Consider the following 24,680-nt stretch of genomic DNA (forward strand, 5'->3'; position numbering starts at 1 on the left):
CCCATGTAGCTGTTTTATTTTATTTCATTCTTGTAGGCTATATATATGTATGTATATTGGTCGAGTTGAGTTTTTGTATTCGGGTCAAAGGGTGTCCACTTTTGTTGGCACCGACTTGTGGAACATCTTGGAGCCGACCGCATGCTGAGCCAACGCCATTGAACACAGAACCCAGACTTATAGTAAATGAAGTACATCTAAAGCCTATTACTTGAGTAAGTAGTAAGCTTCGCCCCCCTCTTCATCACTTACCAGGCACGTACACTTGAAGCACTTGGAGTTTTGTATGCGATTAATTAGAATCTCTTCACCCTCATTGGCGCAGGATTCCATGTTACCTGAAATGTGAAAAGCAGAATGAGATGGGCGCATTAATGTTGGGATTCGGAATCGGAATTGGGACTGTGACTGTGACTGGGTGAAAAACTCGTTTCAGAGATTGCCAGTAGTTGATTCTGGTCTAGATTCCTAAACTAACTTGTCAGCCATAAATTCTTGGAAATCTCTCAACATACGATTTCCTGTTTTGTTTTTGTTTTCCCTCTCTCGCTCTATCTCTCTTTCGTTTTTTTCAAGAACTGACGTTTCAAATAAAACAAATAACAAATAACAAATATTTAATTTACAAGCATGTCGCCGGAAATTGCCCACTGACTGAGATGCTATCCAGCACGTGACCCGCAGCGCAACGCAGCACAACAAACCAAGCCAACTAGACAGGTCAAAGAGATTAGGCCACTTTATCAGCTACTTTTCGGTTTCACTCTCTCACTCCTTCTCTAAGTCTGTCTCCCTCTAAAGGTGTGTATGCTTGTGTTTGTGATCATAAAGCAACTACCTCGCCTTCTGTCGTCAGTTTCCTCCTCTCATGCTGCATTTTGGGATATTCTTTGTTTGCTTTACCTTTTTCCCTTCTTCTCTGCTTCTTCTTCATCATCTTCTTCTTCTTCATCTGCCACCGGCGCTAAGTCAAAGTAGCAAGCGCCGCATGTTAAACATGTTCCAGAACACAGCACAGCAAAACGATCAAAGAAGCATCAGTGGGTTATGCTCGACTGTAATATATCCTATCCTCTTTACGCCTTATTTCAAATATTTTGCTATAAATTCCCAGTTGTACTTGAATATTGTTTAATAGCTTTATAATATCATAATGTGGGAATGAAAAGTTGATAATTTCAGCTTATAACTGTATAATATCATAATTTAGGACTGAATATTTGATTATTTCAACATAAAATATCCACATTAAAATAATAATAATAAATAAAAATTTAATATATTTTATAAATGAAATATAGTTTATGTGTATTATCAACAGCTCTATAATATCATAATGTGGGACTGAATATTTTATTATTTTGTCACTAACTTCCTGCATTGCAATAAAAATAATATAAGAAATAATAAAATTACTTCTACAACAAAGTGTAATTGATTCAAAACAAAAACTTATAATGCTCATTATTTTATGAGTACTAGTACTATAATACATTTTGAGTTGAAATTATTAAATTTGACCATTAAATAAATAAAATTTATTTATACTTTTTAGAAGTTTACATTATGTTGTTCAACTTTGCATTCCTCATAATTATAAAAGTGTGTCAATTATTAAAAAAATATGTTCTAAGAATAGAGTTGAGTCTTTGGAAATTATTTGAGATCATGATTACTTAATAAATAAATAATACTGAACTCCTATACACAGTTGAATAATAGCACAGTCGAGCTGTCCTTATAAATTCACTTGATGATCAGCGTTTTAAAAAAAGATAAATGTATTAGTCACTCATGAAGAGCGCAACCATACACTGTTCTCACTCTAACCATATACTGTTCTCACTCTAAGTAATTTAGATGGTATTATTGAGAAACTAACTATTATTATTTATAGTAGTATAATAATTCTATTTTAGAAGGTGTTATTGAGAATTCATTTTTCATAATTTTTTATTAAATTATAAACTTTATAAAGTACTATAAAATAAAGTTGTTTTTTTTTAGCAACTTATAAGCCCGTTTATGCGGTTCATTTTGTAGAAGGTATTATTGAGAAATGAATTATTATTATTGGTATACTCCAAACTTTATAAAGTAACATACTATAATAATAAGGTTGTTTCCTTTGCAGCTTATATGCCCGCTTGTGTGGTTCATTTTATAGAGGGTATTATTAAGAAATGAATCGAAACGACACGAAAATGAAACGCAACAAGGCAAACGGAAATGACGGCACAGTGACCCCAGGCTGACTTGCAGGGCCCATCCCGTTGCCTTTCCCTGTTGCCCGTTCGCCCTGGCTTTGTGGGACCACCTGCAATGTGCTGATAAACACACACGAACACACACACACACACACTACGAATGCTCTCACGAATCACTTTCTGTGGGTGTGTGTTCCTTGGTTGATAAATGAAGACGCCGGCGCTACACACACACACTTACAAAGGTAAACATATACGTGTATTCAGATACGAATACAAAGATACAAATGCTAAGATACTCTTGCTGTTGCTGTTGCAGTTGCAGCTTCAGGGCTACAACTACGTGAACCTTCTGTGGGCGGCTTTGCCACGGTTTTAGCCTTACTCGATATCGATTCCTGTATCTTTTTGGTATCTTTTTGGTAATTGTTTGGCCGCTTGTTTGTTTGATGTTTTGCTGTTGCGCTGCTGGTGTTTGCTGTTTGTTGTTTGTTGTTTGCTGCCCAGCTTGTTGTTTTCCTGTTATGCGATTGTATCCTGCTGTGCTCTTTGCCTTTGCTTTTGCCTGCCAGCAGCTGGACCACCTTCATTCATAAACAAATCCACTTGGCTCTCGCTAATGAAGTGGAAGAAGTTGGTAAACTTTTTTTTTTTTGGCCAAGTTTCAGGTTCTTGTTTTTCTTTTTTTTGAAACTTTCTACACACGCAACACTGGGTATTCCCTTCTCTTTTGGTCGCCCTTCTAGTTGGCTGACAGTTAATGAACCTTGTTCAAGTAACCCGATATCGGAATTGCAATATGTATATCTAATTTATGCCATTTTTTATTTCATTTAACACACTCAAATGCCATTAAAAAACCCACTCAATATGTTTAGAGAACACAAAAACCAAACGCAAAAAAAAATTAGAAAAAAAATAGAAAATACAACTAAAAAAAAAAAAAAAAAAAAACAGAAAAACTGGCAGCGATCAAATACGCTCAGTAGCCGTCCAGTCGGACAGCTGGCGACGCTGGCGTCGGCTGATTAATCACAATCACAGATTAAGCGCCAGCCTCAGCGCCAGACAACGACAACACCAATAGCAACAGCAATAGCAACAGCAACAGCAACGTGTTGGGAGCGTCTAAGCGGCACGTGTGCCCATCGCAGAAACCCGCAACTCTCGACTCTCGATTCTCGATTTGCGACTGGACGGGATTAGGGAAAGAGATCTGACAGGGCCAACAACTGTGTGTGCACACAGTTAATGATGAGGACCGCTTACAATGTAATGTTGTGTAAGGTGAAGGTTAACAAGCTGCAACACAAAACAATCGAATTTGCTTGGAACTGTGCGTCAGGTGACCCACTTGACATTCTATTATATATTTCTATGGAAATAATCTAGCCTATGAAAAGTCACAAACTATTGTCGCACTCCACAAATAATGCAAAATATTTCGAAAATGTTCCAAGAAAATATTAACGATATTCGAAATGAAATATTATATATTCATTATATGAAAGTGTCAACGTTTGTTTTGAATGCCTTAAAGTTTGACATTCATTTCACATTCTTTAAGATTTCATTTAAAAATCGTTTAATTTTGAATATGAGTTCTTACACATTCCTTAGTAATTTAAATTGGTTGATATTCAGTAAATGATCTTAGAAATTTATTTTTTTCTTTTCCATACTACCATTTTCTATTAAATTTAAAGTTAAATCAGTCCTTATCAAGCAAGAATCTATTAACAATCTTTATCTTGAATTTTAAGTTTTAGATTCTCTTTCGATTGTTTAAGAAATTTTAAAAGTCTTGAGCATGAAACTAATTTCAAGTTTTTTAATTGTAAAAATATCCACAAATAATGGAATATATTTCAAAATATTTCACAATGTTCCAAGAAAATATTAACGATATTCGAAATGAAAGATATTCATTATATAATATGAAAGTGTCAACGTTTGTTTTGAATACCTTAAAGTTTGACATTCATTTCACATTCTTTAAGATTTCATTTAAAAATCGTTTAATTTTAAATATGAGTTCTTACACATTCTTTAGAGATTTAAATTTGTTAGTAATCAGTAAATGATCTTAGACATTTATTTTTTTTCTTTTCCATACTTTCATACTCTATTAAATTATGGGGGAAACAAGATCATAAACAATATAAATCTCAAGCAAGCGAATGATTTTAAGTTTTTAGATTCGCTTTCGATGCGACTGATTTAGTGCTTTTTAATTGCAAAAATATCCACAAATAATGAATATGTTGTAAATATATTCCAAGAAAATATCAACGATAATGAAATCATTTTGAATACATTAAAGTTTGACATTCATTTCACATTTTTTAAGATCTCAATTGAAAATAATTTAATTTAAAATATGAGTTCTTAAATTTATTAATATTCAGTAAATTCTTAGAAATATTTTATCTTTCTTTTCCATACTTTCATACTCCATTAAACTGAAAGTCAAAATCTACCTTTATCAAGCAAGAATCTATTAACAAAGATTCCAAGTTTCTTAAATTCACTTTCGATCGCTTTAGTAATTTTAAAAGTCTTGAAATTTAAGCTAATTTTATGCTTTTGAATAGTAAAAATATCCATCCTAACAATGTTTACAATAATGTAGGTATGTGTCAATTCATAGAATTTTTTAAATCTTCCCCTTAGATAAGATCAAATGTATATGCAGATTATGATATGAATATAAGGCCTGACCTAACCGAGTTTTCCCTAGAATGTGAACAATACTTAATAAATCAAAAATAAAACATTTCATCATAAATGTGAATCAACAGAAATCAAATTTTTTTTTCTTTCTTTCTAAATTTTTTTAACTATTCTTTCTATCCGATGTATCTAAATTGGTTTAAGTATCTCATCTATATATCTTTTTAACTTTTTCTAACTTTTCTTATTCAACCCCTCAAATTGAAATTTCATGAATTGTATTTAACATTTAATTTTGCACTCACCTGCAAGTCCTTCTTTGAGTCCTGTGACTGATTGCATCTGAATGAGGGCAATCAACAGAAAGCAGGCGATTGAACAAATTGCGGCCAACGAATGTTGCCGCCTGCTGCTGATGTATTTGAATCTGTGCGATTGTGTGTGGCCATGACTTTGATTTTGATGTTGCTGTGTTGTCGTCACTGGTTCGTGTTGTTGTTTAAGATGTTGTAGTTGTAGTTGTTTATATTGTTGGTGTAGTTGCTGGCCACTTGAAGATGTCGAACATTTCCACATGCTGCTAGATTTGCAACACATTTTCGCAATTTGTTGGCGCAAGTTCACAGAAATTTGCATTCAATTTAATTACTATTCCAAAATCTCTGTTCGTATTTTCCCGGTAGTATTCGTTGTTGTTGTTGTTGCAGTTGTTGATGTGGCGGCTGCTGCTCTTGAAATATTGCTGAAAATATAGTGTTAAAAAAAGATCAAGCCGGTCAGTTTAAAAATACACATGGCAGACGCCAAAATAAGTTCAACCGAAAATAGAAATCGAAATCGAAAATGTTGTTGTTTGTTTAGAAAATGTTGCGTGTGCTGTGTGCAGGTGTTTCTCATACAATTTGATGACTTATGAAAGATACATATTTCGAACGAATGCAAGCTGGCTGGTTGGCTGGCTGGTGATCAGTCAGTCGGCGGGTCAGACGCTTCTGATCTGGCCAAATGATTTGCACTTGCCTTGCCGCCTAAGTTACTAAACAGAAACCATTTGCTGGTAACTGATTTGTTGCTCTTTGCTGTTTCAGTTTTTCAGTTTTTATGATGCCTATCGAGATGAGGCTACATACAATGTGTGTGTGTGTGTGTGTCTCCCTCTCTCTTTGTGCACACTAAGCAAATTCTGCGAATCATCTTGGCCTGGTCAGCATCCATCGCATTTTGCACGTACGCAAAAGGTAAACTCCGTTTGGCCATTGGTTGTTTTGTCTTTATGGCGGCTCTTAGGTGTTAGACAACTTGGACATTATTAGTTGTGCGATTTATGCGTGTCTCAGTGTTCGTGTGTGTGTGTGTGTACAGGTAACACCAGCTGACAGATATGTTGTGTGGTGTTCTTTGTTGTGCGCCGGGTCATAAAAATGTTAATGATTTTTGTCTGGCGCCAGGCAATATTTGTAATGCTTGTTTGACTTATAATTAATTTCATGTTTTCTCTTGCTCTCCTCACACAACAACGACGCACAATTCTTTTTATTTTGGTTTTGCCAACAACAGCAACAGCAACAACAACAAGTAATCATAAAATACAATAACAAGCAAAAAGCAAATCAAATTTGCCAAAGTTTATTGATTATTTCGCTTCAAAGTGGCGCCAACAAATTGCCGCTCTCGCTCTACCTCAAAGCGGATGCTAAAATAGAACCCGATCTTAAATGTCCCATCGATGAATCAGTCAATTTCATTCTCTATCTTGTTTACTTTTCTCTTTCTCCTTCTGGGTGATCTCTAATGACGCACCACAAATTCCACTTTATACTTAGATGTGTATGTAAGTGTGAGTGTGTGTGTGTGTGTGTGGGGTGCATTGTCATGCACCCAACCGGGAGATTGGCAGCGGTGCCTAAAGCGGTGCTTGACCTAACAATGTTATAACAGACACCCAATTAAAAAAATTGTCACACAAACTGATAACACACTCTCTCTATACTCTATAGCTAATATAGACATTTGCATTACTTACATACATACTATATACATATATGCTAATTTCTGCAATTGATAAGATTCACAACGACAAAACGAGAATGAGATCGCACCGCGCAGAACGGAATCTCAGAAATGCATTTCTATTGCTGATTAGCTGCAATTTGTCACCGCAAATGTTGTTGACAAGGACAATGCAAACGTATTGCAAAGATGTATATAGCACTATATAGTCATGACTAGCAACTAGTTGTAGAGAGTTCATCTTATTCTGTGTGATTTATGTGAAGCATGAAATAATTATAATTACAAAATGTATAGACCCAAGGAATAAAAAAACAAGTAAGAAATCTGTAGTCGAATTTGCTCAACTGTGTTTAACAAATATACCAAAAATTATCCGCGAAAATGTTAGTATATTGAAAAATATTTGTTATATTGACATAGTACTACATCCAAAATATATACTTCAAATTATCAGTGAAATCAGCGGATATTAAAACTATACTAATTGTTTATTCAAAAAATGAGTCAAATGAATATTTGACTTTACCTATGATATTAATGGTTCTTGGTGACAGTTGTATAAATTTAAAGGTCTAAAAAGGATTGTTGGAATTAGCGCTGAAATACTAAACAAAAAGTAGACTTGATATTTTACGAGCTTAGCAAAAAATTCTTGGAATCATTTTATTGAATTTATTATTTAATAATCTGAATACTTATTCAATATATGAATATGGTGGAATTATTATTATTGCAAAATTAGCAAAAATATAGTATAATTTCTTAATATTTTATACTATGACAATGATTTTTAGTATTTTGAGTGTATAACGTAAGATTGAAATCAGTCACAATTTAATTACAAAGTAAATAGTCGCAAACTACACAAAAACGATTTAAATATTATAGCTTAAACAAATGAATAACTTAAATAATTATTAAAATAACAAATGCAATTAAATTTATTACTCAATCATTTTAAGTGAAGTAACTATTGGTTTATCATACCAGTTAATGTTTTACCAAACTGTTGAGTAAATAGAATATTTATTCATGATATTTTCTAAAATCAAAAGCCAGAAAATATTCAAAGATATCTTATGTATATATTTCTTGAGTATCATTGATAAAATCTAACGTTATAGGTCGACAACGTTCTCATGAGGCAAATAAAACTTGTAACCAGATGCTTTGGATGGTCTCCAGAAGTCAAGCCCAAAAACTTCAACATCCAGCACTCTGTAAGAGAACTACGCAATTTTTGTTTGTTTTCCGTTTTATCTTTAATTTTTTTTTTTGTAATTTTTTGGTGGTCTTTGTACTTTGTGAACTTGAGAGCACACGAGCTGACATTGAAGTGGCAAACCCAATAATAGCGATAGTTTTGCCTGAGAGTATCTTTAGCTAGAGAACTCCCTGGAGAACCTTGTACTTGATGCTTATCGTAGCTATGAGGCCCCCAAAAAAAAAAAAAATATACGAAATGAAATGAAAAGAAAACATTGCTGAAAACTAGAAAAACAATCGTGGGGTTGATGTGCGCTTGAGAGCACTTGTCATGGATTGAGTTGATTTATAAATAGATATAGAGCCGACAGCTTGGCAAGAATTAGCAGTGATTTTAATTTAAGACAAGTTGCTATAAACGCTTTTGATTTAATTGGCCGCCCAGCGGCCAATTGCATGACGACGCGTCGCGAGAATCGTGCCAATTAAATGTGCAGGTCAAAGGGGTGATTGGAGAGGGGGTGTTCTACACTGATTATAGGGTTTCGGTTACAGTTTGGCATGAACTGCTACTGGAAGGGAGCGAAAAGGTAAAAGGGAAAGGTAAATGCTTCTAATGCCGCCGCCAACGCCATCACTGCTGGCGTCTAGCTGGCGTCAAGCGCTCCGGCAATTAAGGTAAGCGACAGCTAGAGGGCTAGAGAGAAAAAGGGACGCGAAGCGACGTTAAGGTTGTCCAAAAGGGTTCACGCCAGCCACGCACGTCGCGTCTCTGTCTAGAGTCTAGACCAGGTCTAATGATGTGCGGTAGGTAGTTAGGTGGCTAGGTAGGTTGGTAGGCTGGTCGTCTGTTTGGCTGCCAATGCGTAACGAAGGCAGCAGTCAGCAGAAGGTGCGTGCAGACGACGACGACGTCGTTGAGCGAGTCTTATCACACTTTCCAGGCCCAACCGAACTGTGGAATTCCACTTTAAAACTCGGCCATTAGACGTTGCGTTGCGTTGCGTTGCCAATTATAGTGCTGGGGCTGTGCGCTGCCTTTAATTCAATTAAGTGTGGAATTTTTTGAGTTTTCGTTTTCTTTTCTTCTTCGATTTTCGGGGGCCTTAACATTGAACAACGCGATCTGCGATCAGTCGTAAAGCCAAAAGCATAGGCACAGGGCGCAGATGATAAACAAATGGCGCCAAAGCCAGCGTCAACAACAACAACAATAACATTTGCAAATCATGCAAATTGCACAACAACAATAATAACAACGACAACTACAAAACTCCAAGACACGATTCCAAAAGCAAAGGCAACGAGTTGAGCTGAGTTGAGTTGAGTTGACTCTCTGCTTGGCAACCTGGCAACTAATTTCAATATATTTGCATATTGAAGTCAGTTTGCCACAAAACAATGAGACGGCTAAAACGCACATTTGTCAAAGTTGCTGTGGGGCTCACTCAGGGCACGGCCAACAAAAAGCCCCTCAATCCAACTGCTCTGAGATACTCGAGTCTAGCTCTCCCTCAGACTCAACCTTTTTATACCCGCTAGCCATAGGATAAACGGGTATTATAATTTTGTGTATGCAATAAATTTATGTAACAGTCAGAAGGAGACAAATCTATAAACAGATGATATAGCCCTGTCCGTCAGTCTGTCCATGAAGACATAGATCTCAGAGATTTTATATAAGATATAGAGATATAATTCTTTTTCGACTGCACTTGTTAAATTTGCAAGCAGATCAAGTTTGTTTTAAATTTGTGTCACACTTTGCTCCCACAAATCGAAAAAAATCGAATAGCATTATTTTGAATCTAGAGTCCAATAGTACATACAATAATAACTACAGACTTTATGATTCCTGAAAATTTGGGTGCAAAAATTGTAGAAGTTATATAAGAAATACTTTTGTACAACGTGTCTTAGTTACTTTGACTGACAATCTGGTATATTTTGCAGTCTATGGTATATTTTGATTATTTACCTATATCAATATACCAAATATAGGCTTTAGTATATTTTCAGTAGTTTTGGTATATTATTCAGTATAATTTAGAAATAATACCACACTGTTTTGATTTCATGTAAAATTATTTGTGGGTATCTCACAGTCGAGCACACTCCACTATAGGTTTCTTACTTGATTTTTTTTGTGGTTCAATTTAATGCGACAAGCGGCGATTACAACTACCACAAATGAAGACAACAACTTTTCAGAGTTGACGATTGCCCAACAACAACCATCTCAACAACAACAATAACAACAGCAACAACAATGGACAGCAACAGTTAACGAAATTTATGCTCGCTGGGCCCTATAAAAGGGTCGCTTGAATGCCCCACACGACTGCAGCCTCAAATTGAAATTGAAATCGAAATGGGGAGATAAACGACATAATAAAGACACAAAACACACACACACAGACATAAAATGCGGCTAACAAAGCTATTAACCAGCTTCAGCTTCAGTCTCAATCTCAGACTTCTTTCTGATCCTGAGAACTTGTCTTTGTCTCCGTGTGGCAATCACTTTAAAGTCTGCCCTTAGCCTGTCCATTTGTGCCACACGCAAACTCGTTTCAATCTTCTTTTAAACTCTGATATTATGTAATAAGCAACTGCTTAATTCGTTGTTTAAAATGAGCTTTCTCTATGTAAACATGCAAATGTTCTTACCACCAAATTTAACCGGATATCTTTGGCCCTAAGTAGGTATGTGTGTGCGTGTGTGTGTGTGTGTGTGTGTGGCACGTGTGAACTCAACTCAACTCGACGATCATATCGGGAGCTTTAACTCACGTACACAGCACACGTACGCTGAGGCTTTGTAAGCTTTAAGCACATGTGCTGAGCAAAGCAGAGCAATCAGAACTTTTGCACTAACACATGCACATGCATACTGATTTATCAGTTTAGCCGAATGAGGAAGGAGAGAAGGAAGAGAGTAAGTGAGAGATTTCGATTGTTGGTGGTTTGTTTCCTGTTTGCAAAGAATTGAAATAAACGTAAACTTTTTAAACTAAGTCATAGCTAGACAATTGTCACAATCTGGTTCGACTTCTGATCCATATTTGTAAATATTCTAATATTGAGTTCTGCAAAAAACCCACACACACACACACATGGAAAGAACTCTCCAGCTGTTGTATTTAAGCTACTCATGTGGTTAATTTTAAATACTCGGCCGTTGTTGAAATTTGAGTATTATTAGTAATTTTACCGCAAAATCTATAAATAGCCCACAACAATTAATTGATACACAGACAGCAGAGAGTCGTGTATGCATATAGTATGTTATGCTTTATATATTTATAGAGCGTATCGAGAGGGTGGCCAGACAATAATGTTCAATTTTTGCGCGGAAGCCCAACAAATGCCGGAGTCTGATTCAGAGCTTGATTGGTCTCCCCTCCTCTTCAACCTCCTCCTCCTCCGACCACTCTTGACCACAGTTATGGCTCAGCTGGCAGACAAAAAAATAAATAAATAAATAAAACAACATTCCATAAAGTTGAACGGAATTGTTATGAAAACGACGACAAAAAGACAAGAAATGAAAATACGATTTTCACAAAACAATTTGTGTTTGTTTTATTGTGCAATTATTTTGTTGGGCGAAAGTTAATCAAGTAACACACATATAAAAAACTGATTCGAAACCGGATTTATTGATTGGAAGATGAGCACAGACCGCGGCGATTGTAGCTGTAAACAATTTTAGAAACACACAAAAAATGATACAACAACAAATTAGACGATATATGGGAATTCCAGCGTGTGACGCGACAAACCCGAATCTTTGCTGTTGTTGTTGTTATTGTTGTTGCCGTCGCTTTTGTTATTGTTTATATACATTTCGCGAGCCGCTTCTGGCACATTTGTTCAATGACAATGCACAAAAGTTAAAGCACAACAACAGCAGCAGAAGCAGCAGCAGCTCTCTTATAAAATATGCACAAAAATGCCAACTGATCGAATAGAAAAATTGTCTAGAAACAATTTATTTGGCATTTCGCTGAAGATGGTTTATACCATGCTGTATAATAGAAAACATGTTTCTTATTATTTATTATACCCTATAGAGATGATAATGGATGTATTCCAACAGCTGTTTGTCGGTGTGCGTCCTTTTTTCTAGCCACTCAAGGTTCTTGAAAATTATGAGGAAAATGTCAAAGACTTGTCGTTGAATACAGGGTGTCGCCAAATCGAGCAGTCTCTGGATATTGTTATTGTTATGGTTCTTGTTGCTGTCTTCTTTGGAAGCACAAATATGACGTCGACACAATATCGTATATGTGTATATTATTCAACAATCAAAATGGTTTTCACAGTCAAATTTATTGATTAACACGCAAATGCGAATTGTTTGCATATTTTCGATTTTTTTTTTGTGTTTTTGTTTTTTATATGTGTTCCAAAAGACAAACAACATCAGATACAGATACAGATAGCAAATGGATAGAGATACAGATACTGTGCGAGCGAGACAGATCGAGCTATGAAGGAACGGGCGTGTTCTATGTATTGTGTGTTTTGTTTGCCTGAAATTGGATATGCTATAAAATGTCACTTCGAAGCATGCTAAGCGTGGTCTATAGAAATTCCACTGACATGATTCAGATACAGATTCGAATAAATAAGATTCAGTTGCGCCTCGCACACACTTCCGTTTCGCTGATGAACGGGTTCAAAGTGCAGCATCCCCCGTCTCCCTTTCGATACTCGTTGACTTGGTTCGTTGCCAGAGTCTTTCGTTTTGTTGCTTTCTTAGTAGCAGTTGTTGTTGTTGTTGTTGTTGTTAGATATGTCTCGCGTTCTCAGCGTCGTCGCGTCGCTCAGCGTCGTGGTCTCGTGTTTAGTGTGGTGGACTTGTACTCGGACAACACACTCAGATCGGTATCGCTTAATGTGTCTGTTAATTCACGTTGATGTGCTCATATATCTTAACGCTACGATTTCATGTTCAGAGCTTCGACATGCGAGACCCAGACAACTGACCGCATGTGTGACAACGACAACAACAATAACAACAACAGCAACGACCACTTTGAGGGGCCATGTGAAAACGTGTTGCAGTTGTTATGGCAATTGCTGTTGCTCTTGCTGTGGCTGTTGCAACTGCACTTGGGGCAGTTTGTTGAACGTGACGTTGAACCTGCCACAAACATGCCTGCCACTTTATTTCGAATCATCATCATTACTATCATCGTCATCATCATCATCACCGTCATCATTGTCGCTGTCGCTGATGTGCTAATTAAATTACAGCTACCTACAATCTTCTCTCTGTGCTCCAAATACAATTCGAAGTGACTAAAAGGCAATTGTTTTTTAGGTGTATAATTACTTAATGACAACTGGCAATTACGAAATGAAATTTAATACGTCTTTCACTTGTCAGCTCTTCAACGGCTTAAAGTTATTTCTCATTTGGCTTAAATATTGTATTGACATGTCTCTGACTGCCTTGGCACTTAATGGGCCAAATATTTCGAGATAAAAATGCTTTAAATTGCTGTGTATGTTAAGCATACATTTAAATGCAATATGTATATCAGATGTTTATCTAGAAACGCCAGAGTATTTGTAGGGCATAGACACGCGCACATAGATACATAATTCAGTTTGTTTATGGCTGTTGCTGTCGCTGCTGCTGCTGCTGCTGAGCGTTGATTTGAAATTAACATATGATTATCACAAATTTTGCTTCCATTTTGATGTTTTAGTTTTTACAAGTTTCATACAGTCTTTGCATAAGAAATACATAAATGCCCATTAATACATTTACATACAAATAGCACAGCACAGTTTGTCCCAAGCTCAGACTCGAAACTTCACACAGAGTCCCAGTGCCAGGCATACAGAGTCTCTGTGTAGGCTCTGATAATCTGATGATCTGCTCATCATCATCATCATTATCAGAGGCATAATTTGTATGCTTACTAATGGCGACAACAAAAAATGTATATTTCGTATTTGAAAGAAATACTGTTGTATTTAGTTTTTTTTTACTTTTCATTTCACTTCGTTGGTTTCTTTTTTTGCTTTGCTTTGCTTTTGAAACATTTACCCCTTGAATTGTGCTTGATTGCTTGCTTGGTTTTTTTGGACTTTGGTCGTGGCGTTATCAAATAGTTTCAGGCAGTCTATCTATCGCTGGAAATATGTTTCATTAATTACATAAGTTAATTGTGAAACTTATCGTAGGCTTAAGAGGCTACAGCAACAGAATTTTATTTACTTTGCATTGAATGCCAAGTGCGGTTAACTCGCTCGTAGATCGGGCAATAAGAATGCGTTAGTAAATGAATATCGTTAACGTAGTATCAACTACAACATTGTAAGCAAATGTTCTTGTTTACATTGCATACGAATTGCAGTAGTTATCATTACGATTGTCGTTTGTTGATGTTGTTATTGTGGTTGCTGTTGCACAAATGAGCTTGTCAATGCTGTCGCCATTTTGTCTGGCAAGCTACTGCTGCTGCACCACGCTGCGTATTAGTAATCTTAATCAAAGCAATTGCCATTGCCAAGTGAAGAGCAAACATTCAAGTTTATTTACAAGAATAATCAAGCTTATACAAAGCAGTCTCATTACCATCGAGCATCTCGTTTATTATACCCGCTACCCATAGTCTAGATGGGTGTTATAACGTTGTGTAGGAAGAAAGAAGGGGCATATCCAATATATATGTCCGTCTGTCTGTCTGTCCGTATGAACACTTAGATCTCAGAGATTAAACAAGATAAAATTACACTTTTTGCCAGCACTTGTTATCGTTAGACACAGATCAAGTATGTTTTAGTTTTTTGCCACTTCTGCTCACAAAAATCGAGAGGCAAAGTAACAATTTTAGGTACATACAATAAAACCAATAGTCTTTACGGTTCCTGAAGAAGCTACTGAAGAGATAACCGTTACAGAAAAGGACGGCAGATTTCGGGTCTTAATTGGTTTGGTTGACAATGAGTACTACTAATTTTCACTCTATGGTATATTTTGAGCGTAGTAGTATATTAGTACAAAAAATCAGTGCGGTCTATTTTAGTATTAATTGGTATATTAATATACCACACATATATTACTAAATTATGTATCACATCGTATAGATATACCAAATATAACTTTTGATATATTTTAGTATTTGTTGAAATATTAATATACCGCACACATATTAATATATCGTCTAACATACCATATCATATCATATTATATAGATATACAAAATATAGCTTTTAATATTTTGTAGTATTTGTTGTTATATTAATATATCATATACATATATTAATATATCATATATCATATACGAAATAGTATTTAGTATTTCTTGGTATATTAATATATCGTCTTACATACCATATCATATCATATTGGTATATTTTAATATTTGTTGGTATATAGCGGGTATCTCTTAGTCGATCGCACACTGGACTGTTGTAGCTTTCCCACTTGTTTTTTATTGAGATACCAAGTGCACTAATACCACGACGAGTTGCGCGAGTCTATTTATGTCTATGCTCGGTTAACTGCAACACGCCGCAGTGTCTGCCACAAAACAAAAAACTGAAAATTGTGTTTTGCTATTTATAGGCTTATCTGAGAGCGGCGGAATTTTCATTGGCTTTGTATTGTTTGGTAAATATTAATTAGTTTGTATTTGATGGCAATAAAAAAAAGCAAAACCGAGGGCAGGCAAGCAAATTGCTTCAGTTTTGCGTGTCATGGCGAAATTATCGCAACCACTGCACAGCTACAAGTGTGTATGTGTGTGTGTGTGTACCATGTGTGTTGTAGTTGTAGTTGTAGTTGTAGTACATGACGCAGAGACCATTCGAGTGGGGGCCTGGTGAAATTGCAATGCGTCGCAACAACGCAGACGCAGACGCCGACAACCTGCGCGATGACGCATGGCTTTTGTGTCTACGTCTCTGCGTATGTGTGAGTGTGAGTGTAACGTATGTGTGTGAGTTGTTTAGGCATAGACATATGGCGACAAAGCTGACGTCATTACAACAGCAGCAGCAGCAGCGGGAGCAAAAGTGACTGGCAGAAAACTACCCCCAATATTCGAGTCTCTCTCTTTGTCGCTCGCTTTCTGTTTGAGTCTCAGGTCATTTCTTGACGCCCAAATGGCAATTGCTACTTGGCCCAGTTGCACTTGGCGACTAATAACTGGCAAAACGGCAACCAACGGCTACCACATAAAATATATAGTATAACATAGCCAGCAATTATTGCCAACAGCTGTGCAACCATCCACAGCTAGAGCCACGTCCACGTTCGCATCCCACGCACTCAATTAAGAGCGCGCCTTGGCTATTGGGTTACACACTTCAACTTGCGCCTGGCCATTGTCAGACAGACAGTTAGAGAGACTGACAGACAGACAGACAGACGGACAGAGTAGGCACGGCTCCCATTCATTTTGGGCGCTTTTGTAGTTAGCATTTAAAATTATTTATTAGAAGCAACAGTCGGACAGTCGAAAGTCGCAAACTGCAGTAGCTTAAAGTGCTCTACTTCGGTATATTTTGTACTCTATGGTATATGTTAAATGTAGTAGTATAGTAATATACCAGATATAGCCTTTGGAATAATTTATTATTTTTGTGGTTTATTAATTTGGGAAGCTGCAGAAGCTTCAAGTGCTCTACTTCGGTATATTTTGTAATCTACGGTATATTTTGAAAATAGTAGTATATCAATGATGTCTTCAGTATATTTTTGTATATTTATGATATATTAATTTAGTGTATTTTAATATTTATACCGCAATGTTTTGCGCCTGGCCATTGTTAGACAGACTGGGGGGCAGATTAGACATTTTCATTAATTTTGGATACTTTTGTAGTCAACATTTAAAATTATTTATTAGAAACAAGAGCTCAACATCGGTATATTTTGTACTCTTTGGTATATTGTATATTATAAATGTAGTAGTATATTAATATACCAAATATAGCCTGTGGTATGTTATACTATTTTTGTGGTATATTAGTTTGGCAAGCTGCAGCAGCTTAAATAGCTCTACATCGGTAAATTGTGTACTCTATGGTATTTTTGCAATCTAGTACCATATCAATGTACAGAATGCAGTCTTCGATATATTTTTAAAATTTTGCGATTTATTATTTTGGTATATTTCAAGAATAATACTGTCTAAATATACCAAATGTATCCTTATGCATATTTAAGAATTTTTGTGGTATATTTATATGGTATATTTTAGGAATAATACCAAACTGTTTTTCCCCTGTCCATTGTCAGACGGAAAGTCAAAACGACGGACCGTTTAGGCTCCGCTTGCATTCATTTTGAGCGCTTTCGTAGTCAGCATTTAAAATTATTCATTAGAAGCAACAGTCGGGCAGTCTGGCAGTTGACAGTCGCTTGGTGCAGCAGCTTCAAGAGCTCCACTTCGGCTAGCATTTTGTTAGCTGTGGCCCAAAGTGAAGCCTCTCAGCTGAAGTTACGAGTCGCGGGGCGTATCAAATGTTTTTTGTGGATTTGCACTGTTTTTTCCTTCATTTAATTTGCTAGTTGTTTTGGCCGTGGTGCTCTGCTGACTCTTTTGGCTCTGAGTCTGGCACTGGCTTTGCCTCTTGTGTCTTGTTGGTGGGTTTTGCCAGTCAAACGAGCCAAGCCGGCCCAGGCGAACGCGTTTAGAGCGGCAACAGTAACAGCAACAGCAACAGCAAAAGCAACAGCGACTACGACAACGGCAACGACGTCTGGCGCTTGGCGACAGCAATTTACCTTTAAGCGAATGCAAAAGTATGCGTAAAAAAAGTAGTCAACAACAAGCAGCAGCAACAGCAACAACAACAGCAAACACAATCACCCCAGAGAGTGGCAAGCAGAGTCTATAAATAAGCCATAAGCCAAAAGCCAAAAGCTGCGCCATAAATCATAGGAAGACACACGAGTGTCGAGTTATTATGCGATCATATTTTAATTGCCGGATTATTATTATGCTGAGGACTCAACGAAGCACACACAGAAACACAAGACAGCGAGTTCCAGTTGTTGTCTTAGTGCCAGACTCACTCGCATTCGCAATCCCAATTCCAGTTGAAGTCTGAGTCCCACTCCCAGTTGCGGTCTCGATCTCAGTCGCAAGGTAAAACCAAACAAAACACCTGCAGACCGCCTGTCTCTGGCCGTGTCTATGCTTGGACAGGTGCGTGCACCAAAAAAAAAATGCCAACAACAACAGCAACATTAATAGCAACAACAATGCTGACACAAGCTTTGCTCAGCTTGCCGAGGATTAAATACCCTTGCAGTGCAATTAAATGAATCTTTTCTCATCTAATTGAATATTGGTATAGAAATGTGCTATAACTTAATAAAGATTTCTCAGTTGTCAACTGCGATTCAGACAGAAAAACAGACAAGTTTCTAAAATTTTGTTCTTAAAACAAGACACTTTAAGAACAAGTTCTTAAAACTAAAAATATTAGTATGAAAAATGGAAAATTCAGTAAATAAAAAATAAAGTAGAATAGTTACAAAATTGTGTAGCCCATTGAAATTTCTATACATTTTTTTTTATCTAACTTTCAGTGTTTTCGTTAATAACTAAGTTAGTCGAGTTGTCGTGATCTATTCTTCATTACAGTCTAAGATAGAAGGTCGTGGGTTCAAATGCTAACCGAATCGATCATAAGTAAGGAAGGTATAAATCATAAATCTGTATGCTGTCCGTATTATAATTACAATAATTATTAATAGTTTTTGCTATAATATTTGGTCTTCAAATTATAAGTTTTTTTCCTCCACTTGGTCTTATATATTTAAAAAAGTTAAATAATAAATAATTAGTAAAAAACCAACAAAATATGTAATACTTTTTGATTTTATAATACGATTTTTGGTCCTAAATTTATAAGCTTTTTTCCTCATTTAAATAAGAACTTGGCCCAATATCAAAATGTTCTTGAATTTAAGATGTGTTTTTCATTTTTGGTCCTAAAATTATAAACTTTTTTCCTACTTTAAACACCATAAGAAATATATCAAATGTTAAGATGTGTTTTCGAACTTAAGCATGCTCATGTTCTCGACTCCCTTTTTAAATCAAATCTTGCTTTTAAAACTGTTTTTTCAGTGTATCATTTTCTCCTGTTTGCCAGTCAGCTTAAAATTAGCAGATCGTTATTTGAAATGAAAGTGAGCAGTGATTTTATGCTGATTAGGATTATACAGATTGCGCATATCGCAATGAAATGATAATACCCGTTGCAAGGGTATAAAAAAAAGTTTATATATATATAGCTTTAATGCAGTTGCAGTTGCAGTGTTGCACAGTTGAGCCTGCAACTGAGCAAACGAGTTGAGCATGTGTGTGAGAGAGTGAGTGAGTGTTGTGTGTTGGCAAAACAGGTATGGTTGCATTTTTACCATAAAGCGAACAACAGAGCCAACGACAACAACAAGAGCAAAAAGCCAACACCTAAAGCCACCAGAGAGAGAGAGAGAGAGAGAGAGAGAGAGAGCCGCCGTCCAATTGTCGTTGGCCGTTGTCGTCTAAGCCCGACTGACTGTCATCCAACTCTGCCTACTGTCCGGCCGACCAGCAATGCGGCCTTTATATGTCTGCTGTCCGTCCGTCTGTCTGTCCGTCCGTCTGTCTGTCTGTTCTGCTGCCAAGATATGCCAGCAAAATGCCAGCATTCATATTTAGTTCCCCCAATTCCCCCAGCACACTCTGAAGGCGCAGCTCCAACTCCACTTCCAACTCCAACTCCAGCTACAAGTCTAGTCCCAACCCATAGCCAGTTCCATCCCATCCCTCACACTGTCGAGTTCAGATATTACTCGTAGTAAGTGCGTACGCAGTTATTACCAACATATCTTTACATTTTTTTTGTTTTCGTTGATATTTCTGCGCTATTCTCTGGTACTTTGTTGGCTTTAATGAATGCATTGTAATTCCTGTGGCTTTAATAAAAAACACAAAAAAAAAAAAAATACTCGCATATTCGACAGGAAATTGTCAAGTTTTTTATGGGATGTCATCAATTCACTTCATTCGAATAGTTTTGGTCAACTCTAAGTAATTGCAATTTAAAACGTGATATTTAGTCATTTACTTATGACAGCAACAGTCAGAGATATACATATTGAGTATGCGAAATTTGACACATCGTTACTAATGAGATAAACAACATGATTCATATCCCAAGAAACCGACTGCACACTGCACACACTCCACACTCCACACAGAACAATCTATTCAATTGTAATTGAGATATCACTGTTGCATACCTTGTCTGCTATTGTAATCGAGTGTGTGTGATCCACATGACTTCTAATTGCGAAATACCTTCTATGGTCAATTGTTGTATAGAGGCTTCTTCGGGTATCACACGCTAATCAAGATAGAGAAGCCAACTATCGAAAATATTTACTATCAATCTGTATGCTTTTTGCACTTTGCACAGTAAGTAAGCCAGTAAGCTGGGTAATTATTGTATTTGTTAAGGTAATGAGTAATTGAATGTTAACAATTTCACGATGAGTTGATTGTTTCTGTGAGCTTAGACATAATCTAAAGCAAACTATAAGTTGCGGAAATTTGAAACATATTTCATTATTGTTGATATGAATTTCAAGTAATTAAATAAGTAAGAAAGCTTCAGTCGAGTGTGAAAGCAAAACATTGCGATACTATACTGAAAATATACCAAATTAATATACTGCAGAAATACTGAAATATACCGAATGATATATTTGGTACATTTGCGGTATTATTCTTATAATATACCAAATTAATATACCGCAAAAATACTGAATTATAGCGAATGCTGTATTTGGTATATTAATATACTATTGTATTCAAAATATACCGTAGAGTACAATATAAACCAGATTGCCAAAGAGCTTAGACGTAATCCAAAGCTTACTATTAGTTTGAGATACATTTCATTATTGCTTACATGAATTTTTTTATTAATTAAGTAAGAAAGCTTTAGATATATAATAAGAAAACCATTATTTTTAAAATATACCAAAAATATTCCACATTAATATCATTAATATCTTTTAAATTTCCAATGAATAATTGGTAAGCAAATATTTAATTTATTGAGTTTTTGCATTTTAGAAATTAAAATTTTAAATATGTTAATCTAACCATTTAGAAAAGAAAATATTTATTTTATTTAGGTGATATAGTTTTGTAAACTATTATTTGTCAGAATTTAATATTCCTGTGCACATTTTAATATTGTTACCAAACAATTAAAAAACGTTATAAACCTTAAAGTCTTTAAGGTATTATTGAAATTTCAAATGCTTCATGATTTTATTGTATTAATTTATAAATTTTATTCTTCTAGGTATTTATTTTTAAAGCTTTTAAAATTTCAATTTAAAATTAAGTATACGTATACGTATCTAATTCATACCAAATAAGTAGATGTTAAAACTTTATTTACTTTCAACTAAAATCTAGCAAGAATTCAAAAAATCTCTGGAATTTCAATTCTCTTAATTACATTAATACTCTAGAATTCATAAATTGGGTAAAAATGTGTTTTGTGGTAAATGATTCTCAAAAAGGTTTTCTTCCACCGACTAGCTGAAGACATTTGTTCTTGGTCTGATTTCGTCAAAATGTTGAAGATTCTTTTGTCAGTTTACGGTTGAATGGCTTTGAAAGTGACAATGGCCGTAAAACAAACTCTGGATTGTGTCAACTGTAAATTTCCGCCTTATAAATTGTGAGTACAAAATGCTATGCAGATTTCTTAATTGCCGAGCGAATGCGACAGAGTTTTAAGCAAAACATATGTTTGAATAATTTTAGCTGCTTTGATTGCAACTCATTCATTTGACAATTGAATATACACGACGTACATTCATAAATTCTTCAACCGAGCGACAAAGACAAGGGCGAAGCAGTGGTGGAGAGGGAGGAGGAGGCAGCGGGGTGCAGAGATAGTCACTTTAGAGAAGCCACAAAACGCAGAGAATTCTTTCTCTCTATCTCTCTCTCTCTGTTTCTCATTCAGTCATTGTGACTCTCATAAAATGTGATAATAGTATTCAAACAATTAAACAATTTTCGCAACATGTTGAAACAACTCAAGAGACAGACAGCAAAAATAGCAGCGAGAGAACGTCAGTGAGGGGTTGGCAAAGAGGGGGGAGGGGTGGGGGCTTCACTCGGGGTGTACGCGGTAGGCAGATAGCAAAACGTTTATATGTTCTCATTATAATAAAACAAAATCGCGCTCTACACGTACTTATTGTCAGACAATAACGCCAGCAGCAACAACAACAACACAGCGCAACAACAATAACAAAGCAGCAATAACAACAACGAGAAAAAGATTAATTACAAAAGAAAAGTAAAGAGGCAAAGTTTACCCGTAGAATCGAGAGCTTCCAGCTGGCGGCGTGCGGCGTGCGGCAGTCGACCGACTCTTTTCAGCACAATTGCAGGAACGTAGACGAGGCGGCGACGGTGACGATGACGGTGACGATGAAGGTAAGAGCGTTAGCGACAGCGACAATGGAGACGGTGGGTTGAAATTGGCGGCACAGGCAGAATCGAAAATTAATTATGCTTGACATGTTGCCGGCTCGAAGAGCAGCAACGGGAGAAGGATGCGGTTCGGGGGGAGGTGAAGGTGGCGGTGGCGTTGAGACTGTTGCTGTTGCTGCTGTTGTTGAAGTCGTCGTCTAGTTGTTGTTGTGGCTCTTTCTGTTGCCGATATGAATCGCATTTTCAATTTACTTGTTGTCCACTGTCCACAATTTCGATTTGTTTCTTTTTTCGACACAGAAGAAGAATAATAATAACAACAGCATCAACACACGACGGCTGTCCAGCGCACGCTTTTCATTTCAATTTCTCTCTCTCTCTCTTGCTCGCTTGTTATTTATTTTCTTTATTTTTTCGGCACATTAATTAATATCATACGATTAATTATAAACGCGCGCGCGCGACTTTGACGTTGCCACGTGCCACAAGCCACAAACCAACACACAAAACACACACAATGAACTGCTGCCGCCGTTGGGCTTCCGCAGGATGTGTAAGACTACAGATTACGCATACGCCACGTTGTGTGCTCAGCAGTCGGCTTAGCTCAGCATGCTGGCCAGCTGGCTGCCTGCCTGCCTGTCTGTCGTATTTATTGTCTACAAATTTATTGCTTTAGTTTATTGTTTTTATTCTAATTCAAAATGGAAATGGAAATTGAATTGGAAATTGAAATGCAATTTATGTAAAACGCAACAAAAGGTGCAGCGCATGCAATTGCCAATTGCGCGCCAATTTGTAATACGCTAAATGTTTATTTGCTTTGTTGCTTGTTGCCTTCTGCTTCTGCTTTTGCTTCTACTAAGTAAGCACACGTTATAGATTTTAAATCATAACAGAAACTTGTAAAGCGAACGCGTTCAATCTTTGATAAATATATATATACTTATATTATACCAAATATTTGTTTATATTTGTTTATTTCATATATTAATTAATTTAACACAATCACTTTCGAACACACATTCGCATGCTACAAAGCTGGCGATAACAAATTCTCAACTCGAGCTCAAAACATCGGGGTGTTTTTTTTGGGCGGGGGCAACAACAATTCCCTCTTTATATAGTATTATACTCAAGCTGCGTACTTGTAAAACTTATTGCGTTTTTTTCTTGTTGTTGCTACTCTCGAAAATCTGTCGAGATTTTCATGCGATCGCAATTTGGAACGATGTTGACGCGCGCGCGTTTTTCCTTCAACTTGCAAGTTTTCCTGGCTGCGCAGGCAGTTTTCTTAGCTCAGCACAGTTCGCGACTCGGCTCGACTCGACTCGGTTCGCTACGATTCGAATAACGAATTACGAATTTCGATTTCCGAATTCCGAATTCGATTCGATTGCTTGCATCAAATTCTCTCTCTCTGACCGTTCGCCGGCGCTGTTGAACGAGAACTGAACGCGAGGCGCACGAATCAACAACATCGCGGCTAGCGAGCGAGAGAAGCAACTGTGAAACACGAGTGCAGAGTGCAGAGACCCGAATGGAAACGAGTCGTCGCCACCGCCCCGAAGTGTTTGCTCTTCTTGTTGTTGCTTCTTCTGTTGTTACTGTTGTTGTTGTTGTTATTAGCAACAGACGCTGCGGATTGGTTTTTCTTTCGTTTATTTTTTTTGGGGGCTCGCACCGTTAAGAAGCGTTCAGTGCTAAGCGGAGCCAACAATTGGTTAGGGGTCAAGTTGAATTGAAGATGCTTAGACCTCTTCTAACTACAACTATGATTGGAAACGTTTGCTGACTCAAATTGCACGACACGATGTGTAACATAATTTTGCAGAAATGCGCGCATTCCACACAAAAAAAAACTGAGTGTGAAATGAACACCTTGTTAAGCAAGTGACAAGTGACACAAACACAGGCTAATAAAATGTTATCTGTTATGAAGTCTAAGGTCTCGATTTTCAAACGCTTCTTAGAACTCAGTGCTGTAAATTAGAATTTTGTCTTGTCAACCGGCATTTTTGAGAGAAATGTGGAATGTCAAGGGAAATACCTCATATATGTTCAACTGTTATCGCATTCACATTGA

At 36.5% G+C, this 24,680-nt stretch overlaps 1 protein-coding gene across 4 annotated transcripts in view; it reads right to left on the bottom strand.

Annotated features, from left to right (window-relative positions):
* The window catches only part of LOC133841928 (BMP-binding endothelial regulator protein), a 37,108-nt gene extending 13,066 nt beyond the window's left edge, over positions 1 to 24,042 (bottom strand). For 3 of the 4 annotated variants that reach the window (XR_009894346.1, XM_062274777.1, XM_062274780.1), the window contains exons 1-3: positions 22,477 to 24,042; positions 5,186 to 5,622; positions 253 to 338 (exon numbers count right to left, since the gene is read on the bottom strand). Coding sequence is in view for 3 of the 4 variants with exons in the window: in XM_062274777.1 (XP_062130761.1) it covers positions 253 to 338; positions 5,186 to 5,516 (417 nt within the window). In the remaining variant the exon portion in view is untranslated. The remainder of the gene's footprint in view (positions 1 to 252; positions 339 to 5,185; positions 5,623 to 22,476) is intronic. The other variant, XM_062274778.1, reaches the window with a different exon arrangement.
* Positions 24,043 to 24,680: the final 638 nt, after the last annotated feature.

Source organism: Drosophila sulfurigaster, chromosome 3 (genome assembly GCF_023558435.1).
Source record: "Drosophila sulfurigaster albostrigata strain 15112-1811.04 chromosome 3, ASM2355843v2, whole genome shotgun sequence".
Lineage (NCBI taxonomy): Eukaryota > Metazoa > Arthropoda > Insecta > Diptera > Drosophilidae > Drosophila > Drosophila sulfurigaster.